This window comes from Typopeltis vanoorti, chromosome 17, assembly GCF_054136105.1.
Source record: "Typopeltis vanoorti isolate ZY-2024b chromosome 17, IOZ_Tvanoo_1.0, whole genome shotgun sequence".
In the NCBI taxonomy this organism is placed as follows: domain Eukaryota; kingdom Metazoa; phylum Arthropoda; class Arachnida; order Uropygi; family Thelyphonidae; genus Typopeltis; species Typopeltis vanoorti.
In genome coordinates this window covers 6,290,800-6,317,715 of record NC_143565.1, presented here as the reverse complement: position 1 = coordinate 6,317,715, position 26,916 = coordinate 6,290,800, and the positions used below count along the sequence as shown (strand labels likewise).

The following is a 26,916-nucleotide window of genomic DNA, read 5'->3' as shown; positions in this document are numbered from 1 at the left end:
GCTTGCTTATGTACACCACCTTTGTGAAGTGGAACAATTTTATCTTCCTTCAATGCTTTGGAACGTGTGCTGTTGCAAGGCTTGTAAACAGGTAGGCCAAGGCTAATACTAACTCCTTGGAACATTCCCTTAAGACACATGGTGATATGTCATCAATCCTATTGCCTTATTGACATCTAGCTTACCTAACTCCTTGTATACCTCTTGCTTATTCACCATTAAGTCTTCTCTAATTTCATTCTCTACACTTGAGCTTCTGATTTCACACTGAGGATGAAACACCCTGATGAACTGCTCGTGGAACACTTGAACTATATGCTCTATAGCAGTTACCAGTATTCCATTTTCATCCAATAATATCATCTTACCATAATTATTCTTCTTTCTGCTTGCCACATGTTAAAAGAAACTCCCAAGGTTTTTCTTGGCTTAATTTGCTAATTTCTACTTGTACTGCACTTTTGCTGTCCTTACCAACTGAATCGCTTTCATTACCTGCTCTTCATACAACTGATTATTACCATTATTCATCTTATGCTGCCTCCAAAATGCCTTCTTTTTCTAGATTTCATGCTTAAATCCATTTTACACCTACTTTATTCAGTCTTTTTACCTTTGGAATACATTCACACATTAATACTGTTAAGTATTTCTTTGTCAGTTCCCAAGCTTCATTTATTTCTTTTCCCACTAAACTCTTCATTTCATGCTATAGTTCCACGCTGCCTCCTAAGCTTATAGAAGTCTTAATATGGCTAGCCACAACCTAGGTGAGCACTTCATGATCACTCTCATCCACTAGATGGAAGTGTGAAACCACATTCACAATTACATCCTCTGATAAAATGATCATGTCTAAAACTCAGTTCTCGCATATCCCCCCCCCCCCTTTACATATTGCCTGAGATAGTTGTCTCTCAAGAAATTCAGTATATGGTGATAAAAAAAAAAAAATAAAAAATAAAAAATAAATAAAAAAAAATTTATGATATTATAATGATTCACTCAAAATGCAAAGGCTTATATTATTTATGAGTAATAATTAAAGAATATGGAACAACAGTTATGGAAATAAGATGGTCTTTAGGAATAATCCTATCTGGATTTAATACTAAGCTAATTCTGTCTCTTTTTGATTGGTATTTCAACCATATATGGTAACTCTGTTTTTGATTTTGCTGCGAATATCAAATCATTATCAAATCTAATGTTATTAATTCTTTTGCCATTTATTTTTATTCCCATTTCAATTTCTTCATGTTCTTTCATTATCATTTCACTGCATATATTGAAAAGTGTAGAGAATATTATATACCTCTTTTGATATTTGTAGAAAGTATTTTTAACTTGGGTATAATTATGTTAAAGATACCAAGCAATTTTAAACCTGGTTTTACTCCATTTTTTCCCAAGTAAGCAAACAGACAAGATGTCAAGTTTGCGCCTGCAATTGATGCAAGACTAGCTGATCCCACAGGTAGTGCAAGATCAAGGCAACTCGTGGTAAAGGTGGAGCAAGCTCTGATCACTAATCTTAATATTTACCCTTAATGCCAAAACACATCTCCAAGAAGGGGATGTATGATGTTTTGTATTAAAGGCAAGGGGCCACTACCCAGACCGGTTTCGACCTTTATTGAGGTCTCATCAGTGGGAGCCAGGCTAGAAATATCAAGATTTAGTAAAGCAGAGCTTGTAAGTATTTTACCAAAACAAGTTACCATAAGGTGTTATAACCTTATTAAATAAAAATCTCAGGAGGAGATATAAATGTAGAAAGTCTTTTGATATTTGTAGTTTCATTATTTATTTCATTTATAAGTTGTCTTCTGATTCCAGTATAATTCTAAGGTCTTTTGTTTCAATTTGAATGTCTTTTAATATTTCTATCAACTTTTCATGGCTTACTGTGTTAAATTATTTTTGGAAGTCTGTGAAGCATAGATGTATGTTATTATTTATTTCTATTGATCTTTCAATAACAGTGTTTAATTCATAAATTGCATTAATTATGCTATTTTCTAGCATGAATCTTCTTTGCTGTTCATTAAATATATCATTTCATTCCAGAAAGAATTCTATTGTTTACAATTTTCAATAGTATTTTTGAAACATGGGATATGATACTAATTGTTCTAAAACCTTTACATTCTGCTGCATTATTCATTTTTGGTACCAAAATGCAAATAAATATCTTCTGGTAATATGACTGTATCATATATATTCTGGATTAATCATAATCTTTCTGTCAAAATTTTGAAACTTCCAAAGTTTCTACATATTTAATCAGCTTTGAAATAATGTTGAATCTTCAATATCTGCTATTTCTGTATAATTTATTTAAATAAAATAAAGCTGTTTGGCTCTCTCTTTGTTATTTACTATTGCACATCGACCATGAATACACTTATGACAAATATAACTCTCTGATATAGGATTGCTTTGCTATTGAATAAGAGTTCTTGCTCTCTTGAGCTTCCTTGGATTGGGATCCATATAAATCGCATTTAGCAGGGCAATTTTTGTAGATGCTTTTTCCTGGAATATGAGTGTTTCTGCTTGATGGTTGGATGAGCCTGTCACTGAGTAGAACCACTGTTGAGTAATGAGTCAAATGATCCTTCAAGTCACTCATTGAGTGGGTGATCTGAGGGATCACCCAAGTTTTTGGAGGAGGCCTATACTTAAACAAGGTCTCTGAAGAGAAACCAATTTGAAACAGCTGTCAGGCCAGTGAAACATTTATCAAATGCACTAATAAATGGCAAATATACAGAAGCCTGGGCACTCATGTCTTTTAAGCAGCACAAGGCAACTCCATTGCCAAGAATTATATTCTCATAAGCTCTCTGGTCAAATTTTCCAAACTTCTGAAGTTTCTACATATATTTGGTTTTGAAATGTGATCTTTATTATCCACTATTTCTATATAATTCTGTATTTCTATTAAGTAATTTGATATTGGCATGCAATCTGATTGGTTCATGTTTGGACAATCAAATTTGAACTTGCTGGAATGAATAAGTTTTTTTGTCTGGCTCCAAAGAACTCTGTGCCTAGTGTCAGTAGCGTGAGAATCAAGGCCAGGCTTGTGAGATTCGAAAAACGTAAAATACTCTTGTTCTTTAATTCTAATCAAAACAGAATGGCCAGTTTGTCCAAAATTAGGTACTTGACAGATATACAGATAGATAGATATAATGATAATTGATAGGAGGAAGGAAGACAGTATCTAAGCTGATTTGAAGGAAACATATAGATTGATTTATGAAGCATTGTTGCTATTTGTTCAGAGGTTCCTTTAAGGTATGGTATTGATATTCTTTTCACATCAGATTGTAGTCTGAACTGATCAGACTGTATGCTAATATCCAAGTTTTGCAAAGTGATCACTATTAATTGTTCATAATTTTTTTTTAATATTTATTTTAAATTATTTTTAACTACACTTACTACAATTGTTCCTTTGAACTCTACTAGTGTAATATTATATACTTCAGCTGGAGTTTTTGATTAAATTCTATATATTTCTTCTTACATCTGTAAGCTTTTAAAGTTATTTTAATATGACTGGAACTAAGTTTATCTAGCTTCTGATTAATTAAGAAAATATACTGTTATTTTTTGGCTAACATACTGCTACATTTGTTCTGACTAATTAACCCAAAATCAATAGCAGACATATGGAATATATCTTATTATGTTTTAAAGTACAGTATACTCCCAATATAGCAGTCTTCTAGGAATTACAAGAATGTTGGAAGTTTATTTTGCACTTGGTTAGACTATAATAAATTTAGTTTAATCCTTTATCCAAGTGTAAGCAAACAAAGTTTGCACCTGAAAATATCTTCAGGGCTGAGGTAAGGTGGTACAAACACTTTGGCAACTCACAGCCAAGGTGGACCAAGCTCTCATCACTCTTTGTCTCGGTATCTCCCATAATGCAAAGCACATCTCCTTGCGGACATGTATAATGCTATGCATTAAGATAAGGGCCACTACCCATACCAGTTTCGGCCTTTATTGAGGTCTCGTCAGTGGGAGGCAGACCCAGAAGTGGTGGTACCAAAGCAGAAGCAATAGGAGAGGTCATATTTACCTATACAAGTTGCCAACATACAGTCCAATACTGAGACAAGGAGTGATGAGCTTGGTCCACCTTGGCTGCGAGTTGCCAAAGTGTTATACCACCTTACCTCACTCCTGAAGATATTTTCAGGCACAAACTTTGTTTGCTTACACTTGGATAAAGGATTAAACTAAATTTATTATTATTATTAGAATCACAAGAATGTTTGTTAGAGCACAGTTTTTATAGTATATTTCCTTTAGAATAGCCATACCTGTTGGGTCCAGACTTTTCATTAGTTCTTTATAAGTATGCTAGAATCCATTGAATACCTTTTCAGTTTATTAGCATATATTTATATATAAAAAGCAATACATATAATATATGTCTGCCATCTGTTGGGGATTAAAGGAAGGTTTCATTTCATCTCATAAATAAGACTTTCTGCATAAACAACCTCAGTCCAGACAAATGAACGGAGAATATTTCTTAAACTTGTGAAGAACACCCTCAGTCCGAGCGGTTGTATGGAAAAACAATTTCGGTCCAATCACATCAACTATTATCACTATTGCATCAGCCATTATTTTGTTATCAGTGGTTTGTTGAATCACTACTAGTTTTGATTATAGTTTTACTGTTTGGTTTTACAAGTATTTTAATTGTTTTTTAATAATAAAAAGTAATGCGAAAATGATAAGTGATTATTCTAATAGTTCTAATGAAAGTGCAGCTGATACTAAAGAAAAACTCACAAAGAAACAAAAAAAGACAGGTAGGACAAGAGATGTAATGAAAATTCTTCACGCAACAACGCACGAAGTTGGTCCTGACTGTTTATGCAAAAGGTATCGTTGTTTCGAAACTATTCCTGATGCCGAACGAAAAAGAATTATTCGTGATTTTAACTTATTAGGGAACTATAATGACCAAAACTCTTATTTAAGTGTACTAATTACAATCTTTCCCATAATGAGAAAGCATCCTAGTAAAGGCCGCTTTTCTAGAAAAGCGTCCATCTATTGTAAAGAATACTATAAAGAATCAGAAGAATAAAAAAATAAATAACAGAGAAACTGCGCTACAGAGCTTATACACTGCTAAAGTACCCATAAAATTAGCGAAGTATAACGACCTACTCCACCTGATTCAGTTTTTAGAGTGGCTAAATTCAAAAAAATTTTACGAAGACTTGCTGAATAATGATGCTCCAGAGGATGGCGATGACGACAACGTTGATGACCATCCAATAGATGATTGAAATAAATGATTATTTTAAAACTACAATATTTTAACTACTTAAATTTTTATTACTTTTTATCATATTTCATTTTTTGTGTATTATTGCTTACTTAATAAAGAAGCACTTACCAACCTTTGTTAGTATAATAATTCCCTTAGTATTTATTATCTTTAAAACAAGGGATGCGATCTGATCATTATTTATAAATTAAATAATTAATTAATTAAAAAATCAGATATTACCAATCCAATTAATAAAAAAGTGTGCATAACAACCATTTTTTTATATAGGCACCAACTTAGCCAGGAAAAAACCACTTCAGTCCAGCCATTTCGACAAAAAGGCCATTATTTGCCATTTGTTTTTTTAATTTTTAAGTACTATTTAAATTAATTATGCTTAATATACATGAATGTACCATATCTATTATTTTTTTATTTTGTTATTCTATGTTTACTTGCATTTTGACAACAAGGAAAATTTAATTACGTTTTTTTCAGAAGTCATTATCGTGGACACCCTTCATATATAAAAGCAATTAATTATAATGAAATCACAAGAAATTTCACTTCCTTTGTTTATCTTTTAGGGTGCTGTTGCTACAACAATGACACAGCCATTAGATGTACTTAAAACTAGAACTATGAATGCAAAAGCAGGAGAGTATAAAGTAAGTTTTATTTTCATTATATGAACTTCAAACCTCTGCAGTAGTTAGTTGAAATTCTCATCATTTGCCTGGTGTATATATCCTCTAAGAATATACTCATTACTATGATGATAAACTGCAGTTATGATTTCATTCCTATTATCTTATCAAAATTGTCTCCCAGATTGGTATTATTTTTACCAGGTTCCTGATATGATAGCTGTTACTTTTTTTGTCTTCTCAAAACTACATTAATCTGTTTGTATATGTAGGAATAAAGGGAATGAGTTTATGGCACTGATTGACTCATTCTCTCCAAAGATTGTATCACTGAAACTTGGTTAACTAAGGAGGGTGTTCTTACAGGGATAGAAATTGAAGGGTATTGCATATTATGGCAGGATAGGGAAGATAAACATGGTGGTAGAGTGTTACTCATGATAAGAGATAAATTATGCCCTCTCAGGATGGAGAATCTCAGTTGAAATAATACTAATTGCATTGAGGTAGATCTTTCTAAGACAAGATATTTAGTGGGATGTTGCTTTAGACCATATAGATGATGATAAGCTGGAAATGTTTAGGCAAATTAGTTTGGCAAGTGCAAAGTGAGTGATCATTTGGGATCTTCAACTATAACAATATAAACTGGGCAGAGGAGGCAGCCTGCACTATAGAACTGAATTTTGGCTGTCTTGTGAAACAACTGTATTAGGCAGCATATGGTGGAGGGAACACAAGGACCGAGAGTTTTGGATTTGGTCATACAGATGATCTGGTTGTGACTGAGATATTATACTAGTCCTCAGTGGTGAGAGTGGCCAAGTAGTCCTGACTTAGAGAGGATGAAGGAGCATGTAGAGGTATCAAGTTCCTATCAACATCTAGAAGAAGAAGAATAAAGCCAACTGAAGATAGGAACCATCAATATAAGAAAGTATTAATGGAAAGGAAATTGAACTTGCAGAAGAATTGGAAAAGTACCACATGGACATAATTGGCATTATTGAGACTAAGAAGACAAAAACAAGGTGAGATCTTACTAAATAATGAGTATAGGATGTTATATTTAGCTAATAATGATCAATGAAAGGAAGGAGTAGCAATAGCTTTCAGCACCAAACATGAAGATAAACTTCTTGATTGGAAGAAATTTCAAAAAGAGTTATGTGGGCAAACTTCAAAATGGGACATGGACAATGAAACTTATTTGTGCTTATGCTCCCACATTAGGTTCTATCAAGGAATTTTTTTGAGTCATTAGAGTAAGAAATGAATCCCACCAGGTATATAGGAACATTTTGAGAAAATTTGGAGAAAAGGGAAAAGCTAATAATAATGGTAAGTATTTACTGGACTTCTGCTCAGGACATGGAGTCATTACTAACACCATGTTTCAACATCAAAATGTGCACAAGTTCACATGGAAAGAAGACACGAGAAATAAGAAAAGCCTCATTGATTGTCGTTGTCGATTGCGATATCATAAGGCTGGTTCACAAGGCTGCCAGGTGCATATAAACTGCCTTTGTGCAAACTTTAAAAAACCATGTCCTCCCCCCCTTGAAAGTCAAGTAAAGTAATTAAAAAAGGAAACATTTCTATAATTATAATACATATTTATTACAGTAATATACTTATTACTGTAATAAATATGTATTATAAACAAGGAAATCACATATGAAAAGTAAAGTATATATTATATGTATAACAAAATATTTTTGGATCATATATACATGAAAAATACATAAGTTTATAAATACAATCACATCATGAATGATATCATGCAAATTACAAAATCACAAAATTTTTACCCTTCATTCTTTTAATGCCACAAAATTCTTAATTCACACAAGTCTAAACTATCCATAATATCGTTTTCTACAGATATTATAGAAAAATTTGTTAAATGTTCTTGGGTTATGGTTGATCATAAATAATTTTTAATTATTTTGAGTTTTGAGAAACTTCTTTTCACTGAAGCCACTGATACTGGTAGTGTTAGATAAATTCTTAAAACAACTGAAATATTCAGAAACATATCATGTAAATTGTTCTCATATATGAAGTTCAACAAATCATGAGGGGATATATCTTATTTTTATGAAACATTGTAAAGTTTTGAGTTTCTCGAAAAGAACATTGTCATCAGTATCACGATCATAATGACTTTTATTGTTGCTTAATTTCAAGTGTAAATCTTTGCAATGTTTTAAGATATCTTTCTCTTTCCAGTGTTTCAATTCCTTGACATTATGGATGATTTTAAATATTACATTATTTTTCTTTAACAACATAAACCTTAAAATGATAGAGTACTGTCTAATATCACAAAAAGCTTCAACATCAGTGGATGAAATCTTTCATTTCTTTTCCAAATGTAATGTTTCTGCAGTCAAGAATTTATCTAAGAAACCAGTGAATTCTTGTTTGTTTTGCAATTTCTCTGATCTTCTTTTCCAGTATTGGGCTCCAGACAAAGTTGTTGTTTTTTTTCCTTACAATATTCTTTTTCTGACATCTACAATTCAGTATTTAAAATTTAAATATAATTATTAATTTTAAGAATTTTATTATACATATTTTTAAGATATGTATAATTTAAGATACATATTTTTAAGATAAGATAAATTCTTAATAAGAATTTTTAAGAATTTTATTATACATATAATCAGTCAAAATGGCAGCCCTGCTGGTTCAGGATACAAGAGTATATACACGTATTCCGCACTTGTGGACATCTGATACACAACTGACGAAGCGGGGAAATCCGTACTTTGCATGTCTGAACGTGTGTTATGCACACGGCACGTTGGAGGATTGTAGCAGATGCCTGCTTGCAACGCCTTGCAAAGTAAATTACAGTACGTATTCCTCATTTTATCACTGAGAATTACTGTATTATTATAATTCTCTGTGATAAAATCCCGGCTCCGGATAGTACGGAGGCCGGATAGTTGAGAGTCTATTGTATTAAGTAAGATAAAAATGGATTTACAATTAAATTGTAGGCTCGACTGTACAAACATTATTGAAGAAAAATCGAAACAAATTGAAAAAACAAGAACCTTGGAATCTCAGTGGCAAACTCTGAAGAAGATATTGATTAATTCAGCTAGGGAGGTACGGTGAAGTTGTTTGCAAGGATATAAGAACAGCATGGTGGACACAAGAAATTAAAGAAGAAAGCATACAAAAGTTCCTAGCAAATAAGTCTGCAGATGCCCTAAAAGAATACAGAGAAAATGCAGCGATAGAACCATACTAGAAAATTTTCAACATATCAATACTTGACGTAGAAAAGCTGTCAAAAAGTTGAAATGTGGAAAGGCAGCTGAAGTAGATGATATTCAACCAGAAATGCTTAAGTATGGAGATATAAAAGTTTTGAAGTGGCTATACTGCATAATTCAGAGGGCCTGGTCAGAAGGTCAAATTCTTCTCAATGATCGGAGTAGAGCTCTCATAGTATAGTTCGCCCACCGTTTCCAGGTCCCTGCTTCGCGTCTTTCCAAGAATAGTCGATTCATGCTGAAGGAGAGAAAAAAATGAAGGACGTCCGAATTGGTCGCCAACACGCGAAATCACGTGCTTTATAGGTAAAATTTTCCAACTGTTATACAAGCAACATAGTTAACTACAATAATCATAAAAGAGAAGTTAATTTTCCGACCGGTAATAATAAACAACTCATCCCACTATAAGGACTGATTACCCTATTATCGGAATGGATTCTTCTTTTTCTGAGATGCGCAGAAGTGTCGAGGGACCTCAAATCCGTGGGCGAACTATACTCATCTATATAAAAAAAAAAGCGGGGGGGGAATAAAACTGAATGTGAGAATTACAGAGGAATTTCTCTACTTGTTGATTTAAAATCACAGATAAAACAATGATACACATTATCTCCACTCTTATTCATCATCTATATGGATCACATTATGAAAGAAAGTGGCATCAAGCCTTATATTAGATTGGAGGTTAAAGTTAGCTCTTTGCTTTATGGAGGTGATGCTGTACTCCTAAACACATCTAGTGCAAATCTCCAGGATTCACTAACTAAATTGAACAACAATAATAAATTTAGTTTAATCCTTTATCCAAATGTGAATAAACAAAGTTTGCCTGAAAGTATCTTCAGGACTGGGGTAAGGTGGTACGACACCGGGCAACTCATTGCAAAGGTGGAGCAAGCTAACATCACTCCTATCTCAGTACTTGGATAAAGGATTAAACTAAATTTATTATAGTCTAACCAAGTGAAAAATAAACTTTCAACATCTTTCTCTAAATCCAGAGTAATTTAATAAAAAGGTGGCACACTGTTTCACAACTCCTATTGGTAGAGATGACCTTGCTAATGCTTCTGCCTGGTATCTCCACTTGGGCCTGGCTCCCACTGAAGAGACCTCAATAAAGGTCAAAACTAGTCTGGGGTAGTGGCCCTTCCCTTAATGCATAACATTATATATATCTGCAAGGAGATGTGTTTCGCATTATGGGAGATACTGATATAGTCTAACCAAGTGAAAAATAAACTTTCAACATCTTTCTCTAAATCCAGAGTAATTTAATAAAAAAAAGTGGCACACCGCTTCACAACTCATATAAGGATAAATTCCATTCTCCATATACCTTCATTGGTGTGTAATTTTTTGCTTTCAACTATATTACGCTGATGATGATCCATGATATATGAATCAAAATATCTCTAGTTAATTTATCTTAATTAAATGTTTTTTGATTTTGTCTTCATGTAACTTATACAATATAAATAATACACAGTTTTCTCTCAGGAAACATATTAAGAAAAAATTTTTGACAGTGGCAGATTCTATACCTGAAGTGAAGAAGATAAAGAGATTTGGAGTGAAATGAATGACAAGAGAAAATTAAAGAGGAATTGCTGGTGAAAAAAATATTGTGGAAGACATATACAGAGAGAAGCGTAGAAAAGTTGAATGAGCAATATACACCTTTACAAGGAGAGAAAAATTAGAATATGAATGGAGACTAGCACTGCAGTCCATGGAGAATCCAAAGAATTTTTTTTATATTATTTTTTTATTTTTTGCTCTGTTGCAAATAGGAGGAAAAATTATTGTATATGGATTTCCTTGCTGGATGTGGATGGAACTCGGGTGACCAATGCAGATGACATAGTTGAGCTATTTAATGATCACTGACATCCTGGTTCAGCAGGCTTTATTCTTAGAAGAATAAGGAATGGTGAAGTGTTAGAAGTGAATAAAGCGGATAAATTCTGAATACTGAGTAAATCTTGGTAAATCTGAGAGGGACCAGATGGAATTTCACCACGTATTTTAAGGGAATGTGCTGTGGAACTGACTATGCCATTAACTTGGCCTGTTTATTGAAAATCTTGCAAATATAAAGATTTCTGGATAGTGGAGGAAGGATAAGATTGTGCCGTTGCATTAAGATGGTGGTAGAATGACGGTATCAAATTATAGGCCTGTTTGTTTTTCTTCTGTAATTTAGATTTTGGATAAGAACTGGTGTATACAGAAATGGCAGATGAAGACAATATTATTTGCGCAGGCCAGCATAGATTTGTTAAAGGGTGCTCTTGTTTTAGTAATCTGGTTAATTTTTACAATAGAGTAACAAGAGCAGTGGATGAAGGTCAGATGTACTCTGCCTTTTTGGGGATTTTGCAAAGGCATTTGACATGGTGCCACATGACAAGTTGGTTTTTAAGTTGCAACATATGGGTTTTGGATATCAGGTTAGTGGATTGGATTGGTAACTGACTTTCTGATAGATATTAGAGTTGTATATGGAGCAGGAAGTTTATATATGGAGTTCATTCCACAGGGTTCAATACTGGGACCATTACTGTTCAATCTTTGTCAATGATATGGTCACTGGACTCCAGGTAGATATTCATTTGTTTGCAGATGATGCAAAAACAAAGGCTTGGGAGACCTATTAGTAATGGTACTGATGTTTTGACTCCTCAACAGGAGAATTTGAATAAGCTGAAAGGTTGGGGAAATTAATGCATATATCAGTTTAATGCAACTAAATGTAAGGTTTTGAAATTTTTGATTTACAGATGGGATGCTTCATACTCACTTGCTAGAGTTATGCTGGAAGCTATTGAAAGATTATTTTCATATTAATGCTGAGGAGACTTTTCATATGGTAGTCTGAGAAGAATGAACAAGGGGGCCAAAAGCAAGTAGTGAGTAAAAGGGTAAGAAGTAAATTTTTTACATGGAAAGTAGTAGGAGATGGAATGCATTACCTGAGAGGATGGTGAAAGTGCAGATGGTGGATGAGTTTAAGGTGCACTATGATAGACTTTGTTGATCTCCCATAATGAGGCTTGTGACTCCATAGAGTTCAAGAGAATAATGATAATGTCTTTGTGATCCTCTGAAATTTTTACTGCTGTATTTTGCTTCGAGTAGATAATTTCTCATTACTATTATATTTAAGTAATAATATGGACAGTTCTTAGAAACATCTGCTTTCATTCCTTCCTCCATTCCTATAAACTTAAGCTTTCCAGAACATTACACAGTTGCTGTGTGTAACATGTATGTCTTAAACAAATTATTTTGATTAAAAAAAGAAGACAAGAATTTGGAGATGCATTTAGCCTTTACAGGTTATGAGAAAACTTTTATTAAAGTATTCAGAGAAGAATTATGAAGTGTAATCAAAAAAACCACAATATCTATTACATTTAATTCAATCTATATAAAGTTTATGTAAAGACACAGAAATAAAGTTAGTTATGTAATAAACTAACAGAAGAGATTGAAATTAATAAAAGTCTAAGACAAGGATGTAGTATATCTGTTCAATATATATATATATATATATATATATATAATGATCAAATTATAAAAATATGGAAAATAACAATAAAACAAAGTAGCCATTTAACCAGTAGAGCCATTATCAGTGCAATTCTACATGCATATGATCAGATTATTCTTTCACTTGGTAGAACAGCGGGAAAGAGCAATGATGACAAGGGGCCATCCCTGGAAGTTATGAAAGGAAGCTGTGAGCAAGAAGGTGAGGAATGGTTTCTTTGTGTGGAGGGCGGTTGAACCGTGGAATGCATCTCACCACGATAGAGTTGTGAGAGCAAGAACGGTCAATGAGTTCAAGGAGTGGTATGATAGACTTTGTGTTTCCTAGGAAGGACCTCCCATGATAAGTCTCTTGACTCCATGGAGGCCTGAATAATAATAATAATTATATTACAAAATAATGAAGATGACTTTCAAAAGCAATTTATGAATTAAATAAAATAAGCCTGTAATACAATGTAAAGATATCACAAAAGACGAAGAAAATAATTTCAGAAAATTTGTAGAAACCAACTTTAATTTTATTAAGTAATGATTCACTACTATTCTATGATTCAGAAATAATGACTATTAAAAGGAAGAATCCATAAAATCAAAAAACATTAGAAAAGAGAGAGGGTATTTAAAGTTAAAAATGAAAAGAAGGAATATAGAGAGAAATGGAAAAATATCAGCTACCAGTCATCATCATCGTTTATTTATAATTTTACAATTATGAATAGGAAAACCAATCAAAACAAATAAGTAGTCTTTATACACTAAGAAAAGGATTTCAAGGTTCTTATGACATGAAGTAAAACCAGGCATCTGTGTCATATGCTAATTGACAGATTTCTAATGCAAAGAGTTGGGGGGGGGGGGAATGGGGAGAATATTGCTGATGTATTTCCAATATTGAGTTCAGGGTCTGCCTCTTTTTCTTTTCCCATCTGTAGGGGCATAGAGGACTAGAGCATCAAAAGGTGCAGAGGGTGGGTGTCTGAATTGGTGGCTGAGCCATTTTATTTGGTTTCTTTGAACAGTACTGACTAAAGGATCTTGCTGGGTTTCATCTAATATATTTCTGTGGTTCTCATAAGGCTGTTGAAGTAGTTTGGGGCATCTGTAATGTTGAATTGTTGGCCAACCCGTTTTATTTGGTTTCTTTTCTCTGACTAAAGGATCTTGCTGGGTTTCATCTAATATAGTAGAGTTGGGAATGTGATCTTGCCAGGAGTAATCCAGGATATATACTTCAAACAAATAGTTCCAAAGCTATTTATAATATTGGTTGCTGCTTGTATTCAGATGTTCCAGGTCTGGGAGCTATATGGAAAGATAGACTGGTGCACTTGTAAAGATGAATCTTTGTTTCCTTTGAAATGAGGCGCAACTTTCATACTTGATTAAGACTTCTGTGGAACTGGACTTTCTGTTTTCTTGTCTTAATGTCTGTTAAAGAATTGAAATCTTTTCAAAGAAACCAAATCTGTTCCAAATCAAAAAAATCTGTTCAAAGAAACCAAATAAAATGGCTCGGCCACCAATCCAACACCAAATCAAAAAAAAATCTGAAATGCGTGATCCTAAGTATACCAAGTCCTCTACTTCGTCAAGGTGATCATTTTGATTTATATAGATGTGCCAGTCTGTCTGATTTTTTAATATCTTTATTTTTTGTGAGTTTATTTTTAGTCCAAATATTTCTTTGGTTCTCATAAGACTGTTGAAGTAGTTTGGGGCATCTGTGATGTTGGAGTCAATGAGGACTGTATCATCTGCAAAGCTTAGTTCTTCAAGGTGCATCTGTATATATGGGTCTTTGATGAGGATTCCAAATTTAACTTGAATCAATTAAAAAATATAGTCAATCACTATGGGGGCCACAGCTCAGTAGAAGTGATAAATACAGACGGGGGGAGTTGGGAAGACCAGTGAAACTAGAACAGACAAATGCCTAATACATGATGAGAAAAAATTGATGCCCAATTATTTATTTTACTGTGACATGATATACCATCTTTATGCAGATGAAACCTATATTCCCATAATTTGCTGTAGTGATTAGAAAGGATGTGAAAAAGAACAAGATATCAAGGAAATGTAAATTGCAAAGTTAATGGATAGGAAGAAAACAGGTGATACAGACTTAAGGCAGTGCAAATGCTTTAGTAGATTAAAACAGATGGCTGATCATTTGTAGAGCAAAGAGAAAGAAATCTGTACCTGGAAGTTTTATAAGGGTGCAGTGAACAAGGATGTGAGAAATAAATTTGATAATGAAGAGTGGTTAACGAGCAAAATGCATTTGCCAATATGTACCATAAATGTAAAGTTTTGTGTGATCACCCTTTTTTTTTTATATGAATTCCACCCACAATAGGTAAACCTGTAATACAATAATATCATCATTGGGTTAAAATTAGGTAATCTAGTGACCCCTGGTTCTAGAGATCAAACACTTTTTTTTTGTCCAAGCATTTCAGGCCTCCAGTAAACAGGTTGGTGTGCTTACATTAGTAATGAGATTCTTCTTACGTTTGAAATCTTTTCTATTTACAGTGAGTTTGTTTTCTCCATGGAAGTCCCTCTACTAATAAGACAAAAGAAAACCATCAAGCAAAAAAAAAAAACAGCTTTTGGAGATTGTACAATTTCAATCATTGTCCAAAAAAAAATAAATAAATAGCAATTTGTATTTGGGGGAAAAAAAAGTTTATAACAATTTTGTAAATTTTTGAACCTGCTGAAATTATTCATGTTCATTCTCTATATGACAAATGTTATCAGAACAATTTTCTACAAGGTTTTGGAAGTACAGTGTTATCTGCATGTTCCAATAACTGTTATTAATAGCAGAATTGTTAGGTGTATTATGTAAATTTTGTAAACTTGTAATTATATAATACAAAAAGATTAAAGATAATAAGAGCCCAAACAGACCGACTGATATTATTTATTTTACAGAACAATAACTCCTTTAAAAATTAAAGAAAAATAAATATAACAAGAAATGCATTTTTAAAAATGAATCAATTTGATTTTTTTTTTTTTTTTTTTTCAGAATTTATTTCATTGTATTACTGAAACAGCAAGATTAGGACCTTTAGGATTTTTCAAGGTAGGTTTACGAAATTATCATATTACTTCACTATACAGTATCATTCAGTTGATAAAATTGCATTTGACACAAATGCATTTCATTCATATGTATCAAGAACAATGCTGTTTTCAAGAAAACACTAAATTTGCATTGTAAATAAAAGCATAAGAGTTTTATATAACATTTTTTCATAAGGCATTTTGAAATTCTTAAGATTAATTCAGACAGTTATCTTAGAGATATATGAAGGTTGTTTGAAAAGTTTGGTAAATTTCCAATAGAAGGCGACATAATTCGTTCATTCATACCAGTGTCGGCACGTAACATCTTTATGAACGCAGGCAAAATTTTAGCCACGTGCGATGCGTAGTTCTCATTTGGCAAACATTTAAAATGGCCGTGTTCTCACTTTTCATAAAAACGGAGAAAAAAGAATTTCGTGCAGTGATAAAACACTTTTATTTGAAGAAGTGGATGGCCGCTCAGATCCAAGCCGAGTTACATGCAGTTCATGGGGACTCTGCACCAGCATTAAAAACTATTTATTTTTGGATAAATGAGTTTAAACATGGTCATAAGTCCATCGAAGATGAAGCATGCTCCGGACGCCCGACTGAGGTCACTATGAAAGAAATGATTGACAAAATCCATGTTATTGTTATAGAAGACTGCCGAGTAAAAGTGCATAAGACTGCTGAGATTGTAGGCATCTCAACTGAATGGGTGTATAATATCCTGCACAAAAAATTGCACATGAAAAAGCTGTGTGCGCAATGGGTGCTGCAATTGTCGACTGTCGATCAAAAACGCATGCAAAAAGACATTTCAATGCAATGTTTGGCGAAGTTTAATTGTAATTTGCAGGATTTTTGCTGCATCGATTCATGACTGTAGATGAAACTTGGATCCAGCAAACAGCAGTCAAAACCAAAAAAAAGCGAAGACCGTTTCGTCAGCTGGGAAGGTGATGGCCACTGTTTTTTGGGATTCCCAAGGAATTATCATGATAGACTATTTGGAAAAGGATAAGACAATAACAGGAGTCTATTATGTATCATTGTTGAACCATTTAAAAGAAGAACTGAATAAAGAACAGCCAAGATTGGCATAATACCAAAAAAGTATTCTTTCATCAAGACAATGCACCGTCCCACACATTGGCCGTCACAATGACAAAATTGCACGAATTGAGGTTCAAATTGGTTCCACATCCACTGTATTTTCCAGACTTGGCCCATGTCACTTCTTCTTGTTCCCAAACTTAAAAATTTGGCTCATTGGGAAAAAATTTCTTCAAACGAGGATGTCATCAATGCTGTCAATGACTATTTTGCACAATTTGACAAATCCTACTTTTTAGATGGGATGAAAAAATTGGAAACTCACTGAACCAAATGTGTAGACCTCGATGGAGATTGTTGAGAAATAAAGGTGATTTTTTCCAAAAAAATATGCTTAACTTATTTTTTTACCAAACTTTTCAAACAACCCTTGTAGTGCTCTAACTGAAGTAATGTAGCAGTTATTTTCGCTCTACATTTACCATATATAGTGAAAATACATTGGAAATATAGGTACTGTCAAAGGGCCAAATTCCAGATGATTTTAGTAGAGCTTTCATAGTACCCATCTATTAAAAGGGCAATTAAACTTATGTGAAAATTGCAGAGTAACATCTCTATTGAGTGTTCCTAGTAAGATTTATGTGTACTTAAGAAAAGTTGTGGAAGGAAAACTTGGAGAAGAGCAAGTTCAGTTTAGGCCAAATAGTGATTGTCAGGATCAGATTTCACATTAAGACAAATAGTTGAGAAATCGTGGGAATATAATAAGGATCTATATTTAAGTTTTGTAGATCTTGGCAAAGATATATAACAGGGTGCCAAGAGAAAAGCTGTTTGAAACACTATAATTTTATGGCGTGAATAATACATTATATGAAACAATACATTGTCTATGTTTGAGTTGTAATTCAGCAGTTAAAATTGAAGATGGTACAGGAAGGTTGTTTGAGTTATTTGTGAGACAAGGGTGTACATATCCACCATTATTCATCTATATACAGCACATTACTAGAGCCTCCGTAGCTCAGTCAGTATAGACGAAGATCTTTGGTCGGAAAGCTGTGGGTTCAATTCCCATTCATTAAGTGAGGAACTTTTATCTCGTCTCTTTCGACTGAAGGTAAGTTAGCCAGTCTCATACAGAGGTAGAGGGCTTTTTCACCCAGAAACTCAGGTTTTTTTGTCCCTCAGAACAGGCAGACCAACCTGTGAACACACACACAGAAATTTACTGTCACAAAATATACATATAATCCCTCACTAGGAGGGCTCAACCAGCCTTAAGGGATGGTTGAAGAATGGGATAACCCCATTCAAATAAATAAAATCACATTACTGAGGAAAGTAGCATTGGGCCTGACTTTGAAAATTGAAGATGTTAGTGCTTTATTTTATGCACATGATGGTATCCTCCTAAATAAATTCAGTGTAAGTCTGCAGGATTCCCTGACTAAACTGAGTAACTGCCGTAATAAATTTGGTATGAAAATCAGCAATAAAAGGAAAAAACTGAAAATAGGTAGAAACATTGAAAACTTCGTCCTCATTCTGAAAGGAGAACCTATAGAACAACAGAGGCATTTTAGCTATTTAGATGTGATCTTAGTGATGATGACATATTAAATATGGAAATGAACAACAGAATTAGCAAAGCTGGTATCGTAGGAAGTCAGCTGAATAAATTTATATGGAATAAGAGAGAAATTAGTCAAAACGCTAAACTAGCTCTATACAAGACAGTGTTCTTGTATAGAGCTAGTTTAACTTATGATTAGAAATGTACCTTCAAGGGGATATTATTAGGATATTATGATAGGACTACATGAAAAATTTACATCATTACTAACTTCCTATCTACAATTTTCCTCCAAATCAGTCTGTTACTTGTCAAGACTCCAACACTATCAGATCTTATATTTCTATCATCTAAGGCACTTTGTACCATATCAATCCACCTATATCTTGGTCTTCCTCTGGGTCGTTTATCTGCCAACCTGGCAAAGAACACTGGTTTTGCTAATCTTTCCTCGCCCATTCTGTTTAAGTGACCATACCACCTGAGATTAGCTCTGCTAACGCATTCCTGGATGCTGACAATGTCAAGTTCTTTCCTGATATCCTCATTTTTAATATGATATTGCCATTGATGCCATCTGTTCATGCCTCTAATCTTTCTCAGGACTCTCATATCTGCGGTCTCTAGTCTTTGGTCAAGTGTTTTACTTCTGGCCTATCTCTCAGATCCATAAGTTAAAACTGGCTTGAACACTGTCTTGTATACAGCTAATTTAGTGTTCCGACCAATTTCTCTCTTATTCCATATGAATTTATTCAATTGACTGCTTACCATACCAGCTTTGTTGATTCTGTTGTCTATTTCCATATTTAATTTACCATCTTCATTAAAAATTGTGCCTAAGTAGCTGAAATGTTTTATTTGTTCCACAGGTTCCCCGTTCACAACGCAGTTGACATTTCCAACAATTCTGCCTATTTTCATTGTCTTTGTCTTTTTATTGCTGACTTTCATACCATATCTACTACAACAGTTATTCAAGTTAATCAGGGAATCTTGCAGACTTGTAGCGAATTTATTTAGAAGTATAACATCATCTGCATAAAGCAAAGAGCTGACATTAACACCGCCAATTTTGATATCATGTTTAATACCATTTTCCTTCATAATGTGATCCATATAGATAATGAATAACAGAGGGGATAATATACATCCTTGTCTCACACCAGATTTAGCATTAAACTATCTTCCTGTACTTCAATTCCAACTACTCACTTACAACTCAAATAAAGACTAAGTATTGCTTGATATAATGCCCCATTGACACCATATAACTGTAGCATAGTGAATAGCTTCTCTCTTGGCACCTTGTAATATGCCTTTTCCAGATTGACAAAACTTAAATAAAGATCTTTGTTATATTCCCATGCTTTCTCAACTGTTTGTCGTAAAGTGAAGATCTGATCCTGACAGCCTCTATTTGGCCTGAATCCAGCTTGTTCTTCACCAAGCTTTTCTTCCACAATTCTTCTCAAGTATACTTGCATAGATCTGCCAGGAACACTCAGTAGGGAATACCTCTGTAATTCTCACATTCAGTTTTATTTCCCTTTTTATATATGGGTACTATTAGAGCTCTACTCCAATCATCGGGAATTCGTCCCTCTGTCCAGGCTTTCTGAACTATGCAGTGCAGCCACTGTAAGACTTTTATACCACCATACTTCAGCATTTCTGGTCGAATATTATCTACTCCTGCTGCCTTTCCACATTTCAAGTTTTTGATGGCTTTTTCTACTTCAAGTATGGATATGTATCCCTGACTGCCTGCCTGGTCAGTGTTTTTTACTACTGTGCTATCATCACTGCTTGTTTCTTTTAGCAGTTTTTTCAAAATAATTACTCCATACTTTAAGGATATCTTTTTCTCCCATTTTTCATGTCACCTTTATCATCTATAATTTCCTTTTACAGCACTCTTTCCTCCATTTCTAAGCTTCTTCAACAACCTCCAGAATATCTTACCACCTTCTTGATATTTATTTTCTATGTTCTTGCCCAAGTCCTCCCATGACTTTTGTTTAGCTAGTTTTACACAGTGTTTCACTTTCTTACATTTGTCTCTGTATTCTCTAAGAGCAAAAGCTGACTTATTCGCCAGGAACTTTTGATATGCTTTCTTCTTTTCCTTCACTGCCTCTTTAACTTCCTGTGTCCACCATGGAGTTATGATTTTTCTATCCTTGCAGACGACCTCACCACATGCCTCTCTGGCTGAATCAATCAGGGTTTTCTTCAAGGCTTGCCACTGAATCTCCAAGGTTTGGTTCCTGTTCTTAAACTCTTTCATTTTTTCTTCAATAATCTTTGTGTATTTTAGTCTACAGTTCACATCTGAGAGCTGCTCAACTTTTATTCGCTTTAAAACTTTCTTACATGTTATTCTTTTCAATATGAAATTCAATTTTATCCTGCTCAAGACTAAATAGTGATCGCTTCCAATTTCAAATCCTCTGTGCAATCTGATGTCCTGCTCCAGGGAGAAAACATCACTATCAACAATAACATAGTCAATGAGACTTTTCTTATTCTTTGCCTCTTCTCTCCATGTGAATTTGTGCACATTTTTATGTTGGAACATGGTGTTAGTAATAACCAGTCCATGTCCTGAGCAGAAATCCAACAGATATTTGCCATTATTATTAACTTTGCTCGTTTCTCCAAATTTTCCCAATATATTTTTATATATCTCACAATCATTTCCTACTCTGTTATTTAGATCTCCAACAAGGACCAACTTTTCCTTTTTGATTGTGTCAGTTGCTTTTTCTAAAGCATCAGAAAATTCCTCCACTTCTACCTTAGTAGAACCTTCTGTGGGACCATAGGCACAAATAAGTCTCATTAATAAGATACCCAACAAGGTGCACCACGAGAAGGTGAGGATTGGACATTAGGTCAGAAGCCCTGGTTTGGTTCTTCGCATTCCTTTAAAGGCTATGTGGAGGTCTCCTCTCAGTTATGCAGTTTTGACCCTTAAGCACCCTGGATATTAGAAAGAAACTTAATACTGTTAGTAGTAGCTGAACAGAGCTAACTGCAGGTGGTATGTTTACTTATTATTATTATTACTTTAGTCACATAATTGATACAGCCAGAACAAGAAATTGTCATCAAATTCCTGACATGTACCTTCAAGGGAATATTATTACGATATTATGATAGGACTACATGAAGAATTTACATCATTACTAACTTCCTATCAACAATTTTCCTCCAAATCAATCTGTTATCTATCAAGACTCCAACATTATCAGATCTTATTTCTGTCTTCTAAGGCACTTTTTACTATATCAATCTACTTATATCTTTGTCTTCCTTTGGGTCTTTTTCCTGCCAACCTGGCAGACAACATCCATTTTGCCAATAATAAATTTAGTTTAATCCTTTATCCGAGTGTAAGCAAACAAAGTTTACACCTGAAAATATCTTCAGGACTGAGGTAAGGTGGTACATCCCTTGGCAACTCGTAGCAAAGGTGGACCAAGCTATCATCTCTCCTTGTCTCAGTATCTCCCATAATGCAAAGCACATATCCTTGCAGACATGTATACTGCTGTGCATTAAGAGCGGGAGGCAGACCCAGAGTGGTGATACCAAGGCAGAAGCAATGGAGAGATCATATATTCCTATACGAGTTGCCAGCCAGTGTACCACCTTATTAAATTACTCTGGATTTAGAGAAAGATGTTGGAAGTTTATTTTGCACTTGGTTAGACTATAATAAATTTAGTTTAATATATATTTAATTTTTATTTAATATATTTATATTTTTATTATATATTTAATATATTATTAATATTAATAATAATAATAATTATAATTATATATATTTATTATATATATAATAATATAATAAATATGTAAATATAAATTAATATAATAATATTAATAATAATATTATTTAATATCATATATTAAATATATTATATATTTAATTTAATTTAATATATTTAGTTTAATCCTTTGCCGGCCTGGTTGGCCGAGTGGTTAGTCTCCAGCCAAAAGACTCCGGGTTCGAATCCCGCCGTGGGCATGGATGTTTGTAATTGTCTGTGGTGGTGCTGGTCGGCGGTAGATGGTGTTGATGTAGTTGCTGTCAGTTGGTGGATAGTGGTGGAGACAGAGAGTTGTAGAGCAGGTGCCCTCCTTCGATGAGTCTTTGGACTCCCTGGAGGTGTCAAATATTAATAATAATTTATCCAAGTGTAAGCAAACAAAGTTTGCACCTGAAAATATCTTCAGGACTGAATTAATTTAGTACATCCCTTGGCAGCTTATACTTGGGTAAAGGATTAAACTAAATTTATTATAGTCTAACCAAGTGCAAAATAAACTTCCAACATCCATTTTGCCAACCTTTCCTCTCCCATTCTGTTTAAATGACCACACTACCTGAGATTAGCTCTGCTAACACATTCCTGGATGCTAACAATGTTAAGTTCTTTCCTGATATCTTCATTTTTTAATGATATTGCCACTGATGCCATCGTTCATACTCCTAATCTTTCTCAGGACTCTCATATCTGTCTCCAATGTTTTATTTCTAACTCAGCTCTGAGATCCATAGGTTAAAATTGGTTTGAACACTGTCTTGTATACAGCTAATTTAGTGTTTTGACCAACTTCTTTCCTACTCCATATTAATTTATTCAGTTGACTTCCTACCATACCAGCTTTGTTGATTCTGTTGGATATTTCCATATTTAATTTACTAGCTATTTAGGCACTAAAAATTGTACCTAAATAGCTGAAATGTTTTACTAGTGCTGTAGGTTTTCCATTCATATTGTAGTTGATATTTTCAATGTTTCTGCCTATTTTCATTGTCTTTGTCTTGTTATTGCTGATTGTCATACCAAATTTATTAAAACAGTTATTCAGTTTAATCAGGGAATCTTGCACTTGATTTATTTAAAACTATAGCATCTGCTTAGTCTGTGTGGTTAGCCGAGTGGTTTCGCATTCCACAACCAAATGCCTGGGAAAGGAGTGTCCTGCGTTCGATTCTCATCACTAACATGAGGAGCTAAGGATCTTTCTCAGATATATCCAAGTTAGCTGGTCTTGGTCATGGACTGCAGGGTTTTTCTCTCCAGTTTATCTAGGGTTTTTCCTCTCGCAAAGCAGGCAAACCAGTCTTAAGAACAGAACGCTTCACAGATAATTACACATGGTTGAGTGTGGGGGTAATGACCCCACCTCATAGTGAATTATGACGCCCAAAAATGGGAGGCTAAAGCCCTATATAGGGCTGTAGTACCGAAGAAGATAAAGAGCTGAGATTAACATTTCCAATTTTGAAATCAGGTTTAATACTGCTTTCCTTCATAACATGATCCATATAGATAATGTATATCCTTGTCTGACACCAGATTTAACATCAAATCATCGTCCGGTACTTCCTTCCATTCTAACTGCTGACTTACTAATCAAATAAAGACTATTTCTTTTATTACACAGTGATCAGCATTCATATTTATGAATTTAGGGACACAAAACACACGTGTTGTAAAGATTATTTTACTGATTAATAATAACTTGACGTTTCGACCCCTGTATTGAGGTCATCATCAGAAGGATACGTGTGTGTGAGAACCAAGCTACGTGCTGTTGCACTCTATACAGGTAAATTACATCTATGTTGTTAACTAATCTTTTTTCTTAGCCTGCACTCTAGTGATTTAAAAAAAAAAAAAAACCTACAATAAACTTTGCTAAAGTCCTCATGTACTAGGATTCTTCTGGAATTATACAGTTCATATTGTTATATTACGATTATCTTCTGGATTTGTACAGTAAGGTTGCTATTGAATGGTCAGGGAAAAAAAAACACTTCACCAAGTCTTCTTGTATTGAGATTTTTTTTTTTCTTTGTGGTTGATATGAAGGTTGCAAATCGGTCCTCCACATTCTTTGAATGGTTAGACCATTATTTTTATTCAGATTCGGATCATGTTTGAGCATTTCACATGCTTCCTTGAATTTCCGTTCGAACTAGGATTTGGTGAGGTGTAGGGACTTGGTACCTTTCCAATCAATTCTGTGGTATGTTTGGAGTGCGTGGTAAGAAAGGCCGGTTTTTCCAAAATGGAGGTATTTTATGTGTCGTTTGTGTTCATCCTTCCTGATTGGGATGGTTCGCCCTATTTCCCCTATGTATGGCATGTTACATGTGCATTGTATTTTGTAAACCCCTGGGTGGGCTAGGTGTGGCAGAGGATCCTTGGAAGAACTGAGTAGGTGTCTTAATTTTGTCAGGGGTTTAAAGGTGGTTTTGATGTTGTATTTGTGTAGTGTTCTGTCTATTTTTTCAGATATGGCTCTAACAGATGGTATAACAATAGCATTCTTGAAATCGTTTTTGTTATTAGTAGGATCTTTGTGGAGGATCTTGTGAATGGTTTTTATACTGTATCCATTTTTTACAAAGGTATGTTTGATGGTCTCATATTCATGGTTAAGAGCTTGTTCATAGAAAAAATGAACCATTCGGTATCTGACCACAACACCTACCAAATGGTAAATTACAACCCCATGCAAAGCAACAAAAAGAAAACTACTTAAATACTTAAGTAGTTCAGTGTCGAGTGTTTTTTACCACTGTGCTGTCACTGCTTGTTTTGTTTAGCAATTTTTCGAAGTAATTACTCCATACATCAAGTATATCTTTTTCTTCAGTTTTCACATCACCTCTGTCATCTCAAATTCCTTTTACAGCACTCTTTCCTCCATTTCTGAGCTTCAACAACCTCCAGAATATTTTGCCATAATCCTGATATTTATTTTCCATGTTCTTGCCAAAGTCTTCCCATGAGTTTTTTTTAGCTAGTTTTACACTGTGTTTAGCTTTCTTACATTTGTCTGTATTCTCTAAGAGCAGAAGCTGACTTATTTGCCAGTAACTTTTATCTGATTTTTCTATCCTTGCAGACAACCTCACCACATGCCTCTCTGGCTGAATCAGTCAGTGTTTTCTTCTTGGTTCCTGTTCTCAAATTCTTTCATTTTTTCTTGAATAATGTTTGTGTATTTTAGCCTACAGTTCACATCTGAGAGCTGCTCAACTTTTATTCGCTTTAAAACTTTCTTACATGTTCTTCTTTTCAATATGAAATTCAATTTTATCCTGCTCAAGACTAAATGGTGATCACTTCCAATTTCAAGTCCTCTGTACACTCTAGTGTCCTGCAGCAGTGAGAAAACATCACTATTAATAATAACATAGTTAGTGAGACTTTTCTTATTCTTGCCTCTTCTCTCCATGTGAATGTGTGTACATTGTTATGTTGAAACATTGCATTAGTAATAACTAGTTCATGTCCTGAGTAGAAATCCAACAGGTGTTTGACATTATTATTAGCTTTGCTCTTTTCTCCAAATTTTCCCAAAATATTTCTGACAATCATTTCCTACTCTGTTTAGATCCCCAACAAGGACTGACTTTTCCTTTTTCATCATGTCAGTTGCTTTCTCTAAAGCCTCAAAATATTCCTCCACTTCTACCTTAGTACAGTCTTCTGTGGGAACATCTTCGTATTGAAGGTTCGCAATTATGGATTTCTACACCACTCTATTTTCTGCCATTCTTTTGATGTCACCATATAATTTAGTAAAGAAGGAATTCATTCCTTCTAAAATTACTTTACTAAAATCTCTGGCTGACCCTCTCATTATATGTCCGGCCATTCTCATCTTCCTATTCATGATGTGAATATTCTGGGTGTGCTAGGCGTGCAGTGCTCATCCACAAAATATCAGTATTACCGATATTATATTTTTGCATTTATTCCCGTTAAAGACTCCCGTAATTGTTTCCTGGCTTCACGTGATTCCTAAAATTACACAGTATACTAATTCTTCATTCCCCTCTTCATGAGGGCAATGAACCATTAGTGCTTCATGAAGAGGGCACTTTTCGACGCATAAACATTGCATCACATTTGCGTTAATAGCATGGAGGTGCTTTCAAAATACATACACCTTTGAACCCTTTGAAAAGATGTAAAGCGGGCACAGTAGGCCAAATTCTTAGCATTCTGGTAGTTTTAACCTGCTGAGAAGGCTGGGCAGGGTGAGCTCTGAAACAATAGCATCTAGAGGCTGTGATTGGTTATTGTGTCAACCAATCGAATTGAATGTTGTCATTTGTCATGAGTTGCTGTTTTTATTTTCTGAGTTTCATCTGTTTTGCGTGCGTGAAGTGTGAACTGACATGGTAGGCAAGTTTTTATATATAACATAAACAAGTTTTTAGTGTATAATTTTCTATAAATTTGTAACTTTTTTTGCCCATGTTTAGAATGGGAAACAGTGTTCACAATCTACTGAGTGTCCCATTTTCTGCCAGAACTTTTGTGGATTGTATGACTGTACTCA

The 26,916-nt window shown here is 34.1% G+C and overlaps 1 protein-coding gene across 4 annotated transcripts in view; it reads left to right on the top strand.

Annotated features, from left to right (window-relative positions):
* Positions 1-26,916, top strand: part of Dic1 (Dicarboxylate carrier 1) — a 205,884-nt gene that overhangs the window by 163,926 nt on the left and 15,042 nt on the right. For all 4 annotated transcript variants that reach the window (XM_090407718.1, XM_090407720.1, XM_090407719.1 and 1 more), the window contains 2 exons: positions 5,905-5,985; positions 15,859-15,915. In XM_090407718.1, coding sequence (XP_090263844.1) covers positions 5,905-5,985; positions 15,859-15,915 — 138 coding nt within the window. The remainder of the gene's footprint in view (positions 1-5,904; positions 5,986-15,858; positions 15,916-26,916) is intronic.